This window comes from Pinus tabuliformis, chromosome 8, assembly GCF_031772625.1.
Source record: "Pinus tabuliformis cultivar Carrire ecotype Pingquan chromosome 8, CPIR1, whole genome shotgun sequence".
Classification (NCBI taxonomy): Eukaryota; Viridiplantae; Streptophyta; class Pinopsida; order Pinales; family Pinaceae; genus Pinus; species Pinus tabuliformis.
Window position 1 is genome coordinate 247643157 of NC_142294.1, and position 10483 is coordinate 247653639.

Genomic DNA, 10483 nt, shown 5'->3' on the forward strand with positions numbered 1-10483 from the left:
CCGGAATCGACCCGCCGCCGGTCGGGCGGGGCGGGGCGGCCCGAGGGTGCCACTGCGCATCATCTGCCTCGATTAATTTACGTCTCCCGTGAAAAAAGGCCTGGTTGGAAGCATCATTATAAGGCGGGTGCGTTGAATTCCCTGGTAATTACAGTACGCCATTCTCTGTCTATTCATGAATTTCTATGTCACTACCGCGCGCAGCGCCACCCCCGGGCCGCCCCGCCCCGCCCGACCGACAGCGGGTCGATTCCCGGAATCGACCCGTCGCCGGTCGGGCGGGGCGGGGCGGCCCGGGGGTGCCGCTGCGCATCATCTGCCTCGATTAATTTACGTCTCCCATGAAAAAAAGCCTGGTTGAAAGCATCATTATAAGGCAGGTGCGTTGAATTCCCTGGTAATTACAGTACGCCATTCTCCGTCTATTCATGAATTTCTATGTCACTGTCGCGCGCAGCGCCACCCCCGGGCCGCCCCGCCCGCCCGACCAGCGGCGGGTCGATTCCCAAAATCGACCCGCCGCCGGTCGGGCGGGGCGGGGCGGCCCGGGGGTGCCGCTGCGCATCATCTGCCTCGATTAATTTACGTCTCCCGTGAAAAAAGGCCTGGTTGGAAGCATCATTATAAGGCGGGTGCGTTGAATTCCCTGGTAATTATAGTACGCCATTCTCCGTCTATTCATGAATTTCTATGTAATTACGGCAGACTGCTCACATTCAAGAGCCAGTTCTTTGACAGACTCAGTAATGCCAGGCGCAACGGTTACGCCATGGTTGAACTGGATGGAATTGATGTGGATGTGTCGGACATACTGGATTTTCCTCCTGAACGCGTGGTAGCGGCTTACGATATGCAGATGAGCGTGATGGCTTACTGGAGGGTGGTTACTCTGAGGATGGGCGATGGAATTCCTTTGCGTCTACAATTCATGTGCAAAAAATTGGTGATGACTGAGTTTACCAGTGAGTTTCTCACCCAAGTGGGAGGTCCCAAATATGGTTCCATGGAGGAGATAATGGAAGAGAGCCCGGAGGTTGCGAATAAGAGGAGTAGCTTGACCAACAGCATCGGTATGCTCACAGAGTCCAAGAACACTGTTGAGGCTATCATGGACCGGATTACAAAGGTTTGAAACATCATATTTCCAACTTTGATCGGATTACTCTTCTTTTTTCTTACCATAACGACCAGTCCTGCAGTCCCGTCGAAAGTTTATCCAGCGTAAATTATGTATTCAGGTCATTAGCTATGTACCGTCTTCCTTGATTTCATGGTGATACGATATTTTATTTTCCGAAGTAGCAGTGAACTGTGTGGGTAATCCTGTTGTAGTCAAGTCAATAATGTACAGTCTACCTTAATTTCCGTTAATATGAAGGTTTTGTCATGGTGATGCCATGATTTTTGTTATCTCTGACATCTTACATTTTTAACTTTTATAAATCGTACATATTTTATTTTATTTTATTTGCCATGAAAAAATTCATAATTTTAATGGTTAAATTTACTTGACTATTAAACATTTACTCTTAACCATTATATGATAACATTAACATTTCATTTATATATATTAAAATGAAAATTATAAGATAAATCTGAAGAGAAATGTCTCATCGAACCTACCCCTTTCTTACGAAGAATTTTTTGGCCGTTTATTTCCTTTTCACCTTATAAACTTTGTTTAAGAATAATTAATATTGTTAAGTGCATTTTGTGACTATTGGACGTGAGATGTTATTATAAACTGTGAGTAAGCCTTGCGTCTATAGAAATGTGGTTACGATGTATCTTTGATGATGAAGTTAACAAGTATAACAGAAATATGAAATTATGACTTTAACAGGATAGTATAGTAACACTAAAAATATTAAATATTATTTATAATATTTTCACTTGTATCGCAAATTCATATAAAAATTATTGTAGGAAGTATTAACAGACATATTTTTATTTGGTCTTATAAATGGCACAACGATGAACTAGTTCATAGTCAGTATGGTCCAATACTGAATACTACTAGCTCCAACATGCTCCAACATGTATGATGAGGACGAAGATGAATCTGAAGAAGACAAGGATAAGAGCACATGACACCTCGGTCTCACTGTTTCTTTACTTTCCTCTCAAGTTTTCTGTCTCACTGTTTCTTTTCTTTTCTTTCCTCTCCTCCTCCCAATGAGATTATATTTTTGCAAATTAAAATTTCAATCTTTCTAACTGTAACACTAAATAAATATTGATTGAGATATTGTAATGCACATGATTATTGCAGGTGCTCATAAGAGGATTAGATGGGCTTCAGGGCCCTATTTACTTCGGCACTGGTTGTGTTCACAGGAGAAAAGCTCTTTTTGGAAGTAAACCAAGGTCACACCATTCCAACGGACCAACATGTTAGGTTGCCACTACATTATCGCGCTATTTCTTTCAAATTCAATCCTCCCTCTTCAATAGAATCTTTATATAATTATACACTTTTTCACTACTGTTGTTAAAAGTCACTTTCTTTCTCTTTCTCTTGATCATCGAGTCTAGATCGACTTTGTTTGTTTAATGGTTGTTATTTTTAACATGAAATGAAATTTAATTTTCAGGGTTTCATCAAGTTCAGAAGTCTAAAATATCATACGAAACCTTGACTGAAATGTTTGGTGATCAGAGCCCAACTTTTCTTGCATCAGTTGTGCATGCCATTGGCGGTGGTGCAAGTAGTACAGAATCTTTAAACTATTCAACCCAGGACATCCTGCAGTTGATCAGTCCCAACTATGAGGTCAATACTAAATGGGGTGAAGAGGTAGGACTCACGGTTTCTGACCAAAGAACATCACATCGCTCTTAAGATGGCCCCGCCCATGGGTCAATTTTGTGTTTTCTTCTAATTCTGAAGAAACTTATAGCAGTTAAACGCCAAAATAATCAACTGACTACAACTTCTACATATTTGTATTTGTTTCGCAGGTGGGATGGATGTATGGATCATGCACTGAGGATATATTGACAGGATACAAGATGCACCGCAAAGGGTGGAGATCAGTGTATTGCTGTCCTCACAACCCAGCTTTCATAGGCACTGCTCCATCAAAATTGGTAGATGTCTTGGAGCAAAAGAAAAGGTGGTCTAAAGGAATGTTAGAAGTTTTCCTCAGTAAAAACTGCCCACTATTTGGGGGATATGCAAACTTGAATTTCCTGCAGAGACTTGTTTATATCCATATTTGTTCCCATGCTCTTTACTCCATACCACTTATGGTTTATGGACTTCTTCCCGCAGCCAGTTTGATCCTTGGCAAACATTTCATTCCTAAGGTAATGTTTACCTTACTCAATATATTCCTTGTTAAGTTTTTCTCATTTAGCTGCGTTTAAATTTCCATTATCATGAAATTACAGGGGCAATTGTTATGCGCATGAATTATTTCTATACCAGCTATGAAACCCAGTTTTGATTATCAGATACTAAAATTGGGGAATAGCCCATTGCAGGTATTAACAGTGGAATTCATTCCCTTCATCCTTATCTTTGGCTGCAATTACATATTGAGCTTGGTTCAGAGCAAATGGTTAGGCATTTATCGGAGACAGTGGTGGAACAACATGCGCATGTGGATGATCGTCATACTCACTTCTGACGTGGTTGCAACTTTTGAGGTTTTTCTCAACCTGCTAGGACTCAAGGAAGAAACATTCTTGATCTCTCCAAAGTCACTTCATGATGACCGTGACAATGCTTCTGCAAGTGAAAGTACGCCCGACCGGCGGCGGGGCAGCCCGGGGGTGCCGCTGCCGCGGAGGGGGCGGGGGAGGGGGAGGGGGAGGGGGCGGTGGGGAGGGGGCGGTGGCGGTGGAGGGGAGGGCGGGGTGGGCGGGGAGGGGGCAGTGGCAGTGGAGGGGTGGGCGGGGGCCTAGGGAGGGGGCGGGGGTTTGGGGGGATGGGGGGATGGGGCGTGGGAGTGTTGGGGGACGGTAGGGGGTAGGGTGAGGGAAGGGGAGGGGGGCCGGGGAGGGGGGGAAGCTTAGGAAGCTTCGTTCAAACAGAAAATTCAGCTGAAAACAAACATCTAGCATGGCATGCAAAGGATGGACCACGAAGAAATACAGAGTTGGCGAGTGAAACAAAGAGAAAGCACAGATTTGATGGATGCAGGGAGTACAATAACTTGGTAATCATATTGAGGGATTTGTCATCATCATCATTTTCGGAGATTGGATCAGGCATGTTACTTTAATTATTAATGTGTAGTGAATCCAGACAAGAGATCTCTAGTGAGAGGAATAAGTTAATGGGGCCGGGGCTTCAATGTAGTCGTCAGGGGGTTGTGGGGGGCGCATGGGTAGGGGCTCGCCCATACTTGCCTAATTGTCCACTTAGCCTCATTATCCCTCACCTGACCTCCCGCTCGCCCATCGACCCGCCTGCCCGTTAGAGGTGGCTGGGCAATTCTGATTATACAAATAAAAAATTTATGGTATATTTTTGTTGTTAATTTAAGTTAATATGTTTTTTTATTTACTAATTTATGTGTTTTTTTTTAGGAAAATGGCATCAAGGAAAATTTCTGTGACTCTTTCTGGACCAAAGAGTCTTAAAGGTGTATCTTAAAAAAACATTGGTGAACGAACTCCACCTGAGCTCATGCTTACAAATATTTCAAGTGTTTTAAGTGATAAGAAGCTAATCTCAGATTGGAAAAGTTCAAAAGAGGTGAAATTTCCATCAAGAGTCTGGTATGTGAAAGAAAGAGAGAGCACAACTGTGATTTTCGCATTGATTTTTAAGTTAATTATTATTTTTTGAAAAAAAAAGTTGTTATTATTATTTTTTTGACATGAAATTCATAAAAAAAACTATTATTTGACCATTTTTAATTAATATTTTTGTATAAAAATTGTGATTTTGACATGTTAATTCTAACAAAAAATTATCAAAACGTTTAGTTTTTTTGTTATATTTATGTTAAAAATGGTTATTTTTATGTCCATTGTTAAAAAATGTTGTTTTTTAGAAACAATTATTTCATGTGGATTGAAAAATTAATTAAGGATGTATAAATATGTAGATTATCTAAAATTCAAACTATAGACTTTCTAATTTAAAAATGCAAAACAATAAAAACCCCACTAAAAAAAAAAAATTAAGATAGAGAACAATAAAATATGAATAAAATGACCACTTCAAAAACTATCAAATTTAGAAAATAATTTTTTACATTTCACACACTAGAAAATTTAAAGTCAAAAAATAGGTCTTTTGAAAAAATGGTGTGATGCAGAATACTCACTTTTTAAAATCAGCATGAAAATCACTACCATTCTAAAACTTAATGCACATGAAAAAAATTAAAGTTCCAAAAACCATGTTCTAAAAAAAACATGTGTATTCTGCATCACCACTTTTGAAAATCGGGTCATTTTTTTGCTACCTCTACGAAACGGGTAATAGTGTCAGTTCCCGTTTCAAAGTTTACATTGTATGAATCAAGTTATGTCCATTTAAAATTTTCGCCAAAGTACGTGATTTTTTCAAAACCCTCTTCATGGCTTCTAGCAAGGATTTCTTATAAGGAACGATAATGGTCCTACTATTGAAGAATTCATAAAAAGACAAAAGTCATTATGGCCAAAATATTGGAAATCTTTATCATGGCCTCTTTTTCAAGATGAGGTTGCCATATGGTGGAGCTCACTTGACAGTAAGAAGTTGTTAAGCCTTCCTGATGAAGAATTTGAAAAATTCCTTTTAGACAAATGGTCTCATGTTAGAAAACAAGATAATGAGAAACATGTGGGGTTATTTTCTATTGGTATCTCCTTATTATAGGTTCATGGATGTATTCAGAAGGAGAAGATCATTGTATCTATAAACCCTAGTTTCAAGAAAAAAATTATAAATGTTAATTTGGCAAAAAAATTGCAAGTTCCAACAAAAAACATCGAAAATGCACAAATTGATAATGAGGATGTTCAACTTTATAAGGATTTGAAGATTGTTATGGAAAAGTATGTATTGCATTTGAGTTTTTATGCTTCAGATAAGGTTAATGTGGATTTTTTTTTGGGATACCCTTGGATGGAATCTACTGGTACTATCAATATTAATGTGCAAGGGAAATTCCTGAAGCTCTGGTATAAAAAGAAGAAAAATACATTACAAGATATTTCCATCAATAAACAGGTAGATTCCAAGGAGGCTGAAGCCAAAAATGTTACAGGTACTGATACATCAGATGAGGAGTCCGTGGTTGAAGTCATATTGGAAGATGAGCAACAATTGCAAGCACCACAACATGTACCAGATACCCATCAGGTTCCATTAGGTGGTGAATTAAAGAAAGATACACCATTGGTTAAAACTTCAGCATATCATTACCCACATCACCCAACAAGAAATCAAACAACATGATGGCAATGAATTAGCAACAAGGGCAAAAACCCTCGCACAATAGATAGAGAGGTGTGAAGATCCAACCATAGCACATCAACACAGAGGAACTGCTAGGATCAACTCCCATCTCAAGTGAGCAAGGCACCGAGTAGATCGAGTAATCACCTGTCTTTGGGATGGGTAGATACATGTGCATGGTACTAGTGGACTACTATTTTGAGTAGATCTTATTATTTGTGTTCTTCTTATGTTTCGAAGATGAAACATGTTTAAGGGGGGTAGAATGCAGTATACCTAGGGGGGATATTATGGGGTACAGAGGGAGGTATCCAAGGGAATAATGTAATAATGTGATGGGCCATAGTTAATGAATAAAGTGGTTAACCCATATCATGTAAGGGACCGCAAGTAGTTAGGAATGATATGATAAGCCCATTGTATTAGATATATGGTATTGAGAGAACCATGGTAATGGCCAATGGTATTGTATGTATGAATCCTATATGTAGGCTAGAGATTTTCCATTGAGAGATGTTAAGGATTATTGTATTGGCAAACAAATAGCTTGTGGAGTGTTCTCCTTCCTTAAGGAGTGATTGTATGGTGTTACCATACCTCAAGGGTTTGTTATTAATAAAGATCTAAAGTTTATCTATTTCTATCTTGTATTGGCTCTTGGGTTTAATTGTAGTATTGGACATATTTCTATTTTCATGGTCAGATCTATTACAAGTGGTTTCAGAGCTACCAGTTGTTATAGACATATTTGGGCACTGCAACCCAAAACTAATATTTCCATAAACTAAGGACTCCTTAAGTCCCTAAAAGTGTTGCTTCATATGCTAAAGGATCATGGTCAGCTGATTACATCATTTCCCAGAAGTTCCACCTAAAAAACTACTTAGAACTAGCCAAAACTGGACCATACAGGTTGCTCCATGGACAAGGTGTGATGCATACTGACTGCCTAACTGGCCAGGTGCGATGCATACTAAAATGGCCTTCTGTGGGGTACGATGAGCGAGAATGGACAAATGGTAGAGATAGTTTGCAAGGTGGATGATCATGGAATCTTCCAGAAACTTCTCCTGTGACACTTGCTTCTCTAAATTCGCCCAGGGATGAGTAAGAGATCATGAAATCTCCAAGTGGAACCAAGAACTATCAGTGAAATGACACTAATCAAAAACCCAGAGCTGACTCACACCCTTGCAAGACATCTATATATGGATCCCTCATCTGAGAGATCTTGGAGGCTGGAATTTTGTATTTTGTAAGGAAGTGCTGTTGGTTTGCAAAGAAGAGACATTGCATTGTTGGGTGATTTGCTTGTTCATGAGGTGAAGAGGGCTTCTACAACTGGGAGGATGATGTTGGATCAGACAGTTGGGTTGTAATCCTCTCTTACATTACTATTAATAAAGTTCTTTGAGTTTTCCTCCATATGATCTTGTATTTGTGAATCTTATTATTTATGAAAGCAATTGTATGGTCAATGTGTTTCTGATTCCATATTATTTATGATGTTTTAGATAGAGATGCTTTGATAGTTTGCTGTTACTTTAACTCTACAGGTACTCTTTGAAGTGGGACAAGTAGGAGAGGAGTGACAAACTCTATCAAGGAAAGGAGAAATCAAGCTAGAATCAAAGCGAGAGATCCTCGTTGGTCTTCTATTCTTCTCTTCCATCTATCACACTTAAAGGAACTCTTGAAAAGCTTTCATTGTTTGTTTCTAAGATAGCTACCCGTCTTAGTGGGACTAGCAGTTCAAATCGACACTAGTTTTCCCTGAAACAAAATGGCGACTCCACTGGGGAGCGAATAGTTTGTTTTGTTTGTTTATTTTTTACTTTATAAACTATAGACGAAGCCTGAAGTTAAGCCAACTAGCCTTCGAAACACCTTTGCTATGCAATTGCGAAGTAGATAAACACTGCTTTAGTTAATCTCCGGGTTGGTTTATGAACTAAACATCTGACTTACAAAGCATCTTAAGTGCCCTTGTGGTAGCTCAGAACCTCATCATATTCTACCCTTATGCTTTGTGTTTACTGTACATCATTACTCAACCTAAATCGCTGAACTTAGCTACAAGTTTTGAGCAAAAACCAAGCTCATTTTCGCTCCCTAGCCCATCGCATTGTCTGTAACTGTGCAACCTGGATGCATCACACCTCCCATGTGTTGCAGGTGAGATGCATCCCTATTTCCCTGTGTTGCAGGTGCGATGATTGAGTAAACTGTGTTTTCTTCTCTGAAATTTGGTTTTTCTCTCCGTTTTCAACTTTATTCAGTAGTTTTGTTGTTCATGATCAGTACCTTCTTGTAGTAACCATCTTCCTTCACATTATTTCAGCCTACATCAGTTAGGAATTGTAAATGTTTTTTGTGTATTTGTCGATCACTTGCAATCTTCCTTTGTCAAAAGTAGCTTAATCGAACTGTCGTCTTTGATGCAAGTAACAATGTAAACTTTGAAACGGGAACTGATACTGTTACCCATTTCGTAGAGATAGCAAAAAATTGACCCGATTTTGAAAAGGGGCGATGCAGAATACACATATTTTTTTTAGAACATAGTTTTTGGCACTTTAAAGAACCGATACGATTATCCGTTTCATAGAGGTAGTAAAAACATGACTCGATTTTGAAAAGTGGTGATGCAGAATACAATAATTATTTTTTGGAGCATATTTTTGACAATTTAAATATTCTCATGTATCAAATATAAATATTCGTTTTTAAATGTTACTGATTTTTATGCTGATTTTGAAACGTGTTGATGCAACGCGTTATACATCATACCTTTTTTTTAGAGGACTTATTTTTCACACTTCAAAATTTATTATGTACATTGTTTTTTTAAATTATGATTACTTAAAGAATTTTTAAGTTGTTTTATTTTTATTTTTTTAAATGTTGATTACTTCAAGAAAGTCATATAAAAATATATATAAAATAAGACCAAAAAAAAAAGGTTGATAAAAAAAAATTATCTCATAAACTATAAAAGAATTTGGAAAAAAAAAAAACATAATTTAAAAATATATATATATATATATGTCAAAATAGAAAATCTAAAAAAACATTAACAAAAACAAGAACAAAAAAAAAAAAAATGAAAACAAACTAGATTAAAAAAAATAGAAAATTAGAAAAAAGTAAAAATAAAAAACTAGTAAAATTAACATTAAAGACATTTAAAAAAAAAAACTAAAAAAACAAAAATACACTGAAATTTACAAAAAAAAAAAACCATAAAAATATAGAAATTTTAGAAATATATGTTAAAAAAAAAAAACAATTTAAAAAACATGTATTTAAAATTAAAAATTAATTTTTTCAAGAATCATGTATTTTCTATTTAAAAAATAAAAAACAAAATTGATTAAACACACAAAAAAAAAATTTAAAATTTTTTAAACTTACCTTTTTTATTTAAAACACCAAAAAAAAATATAAAAAAATTTAAATTTTTTTATACAAATTTGATATTGATAAACAAATTTGTTTTTTTTTTATTATTTAAAAAAAAAATATTTATTAAAAAATTTATTTTTTTTAAACAATGTTTTTTGTTTTTTATTTTATTATTTAAAAAAAAAAAAACAATTATTATTTTTTTTTTAAACAATGTTTTTTTAATTTAAAAGGAAAAATTTTATTTAAAAAAAAAAAGTTTTAAAATTTTTATTAAAAAAAAAAATTATTAAAAAAAGAACTTTTTTGGGCCAGGGGCGATTCCCTCTGCCCTCCGGGTGGCCCGCGGTGGCGTGGTGCCGGGCGGAGGGCCTGCGTGCAGGCCTCCGCCTGTGGCCGCGCCACCGCGGGCCGCCCGGAGGGCAGAGTGGCAATTCCCGGAATCGCCCCTCCGCGCTCCAGGCGGTCCGTAGTGGCGCAGCCACGAGAGGAGGCCTGCGTGCAGGCCTTCTCCCATGGCCGCGCCACTGCGGGCCACCCAGAGGGCGGAGGGGCGATTCTCGAAATCGCCCCTGGCCCAAAAAAAAAATAATATTTAATAATATTTTTTTTAGATAAAAATTTTAAATCTTTTTTTTTAAATAAAAATTTTCATTTTAAATTTAAAAAAAAAAA

At 37.3% G+C, this 10483-nt stretch overlaps 1 protein-coding gene across 1 annotated transcript; it reads left to right on the forward strand.

Moving 5' to 3' along the window:
- The first annotated feature begins 769 nt into the window (after nucleotides 1–769).
- On the forward strand, nucleotides 770–10281 carry LOC149235068 (putative cellulose synthase A catalytic subunit 2 [UDP-forming]). Its single transcript, XM_089368453.1, has 6 exons — nucleotides 770–1126; nucleotides 2273–2393; nucleotides 2595–2797; nucleotides 2962–3309; nucleotides 3487–3745; nucleotides 10124–10281. The coding sequence occupies exons 1-6, from the start codon at nucleotides 770–772 to the stop codon at nucleotides 10279–10281; spliced, it is 1446 nt and encodes a 481-aa protein (XP_089224579.1).
- Nucleotides 10282–10483: the final 202 nt, after the last annotated feature.

What these genes read in the sequence shown, in the direction of transcription:
- LOC149235068 (XM_089368453.1), top strand. Translation starts at nt 770, where the DNA reads ATGGTTGAACTGGATGGAATTGATGTGGATGTGTCGGACATACTGGAT. An exon ending in CCATTCCAACGGACCAACAT is followed by an intron (nt 2,394 to 2,594) that starts GTTAGGTTGCCA and finishes TTTAATTTTCAG; the next exon opens with GGTTTCATCAAGTTCAGAAG. An exon ending in ATACTAAATGGGGTGAAGAG is followed by an intron (nt 2,798 to 2,961) that starts GTAGGACTCACG and finishes TTTGTTTCGCAG; the next exon opens with GTGGGATGGATGTATGGATC.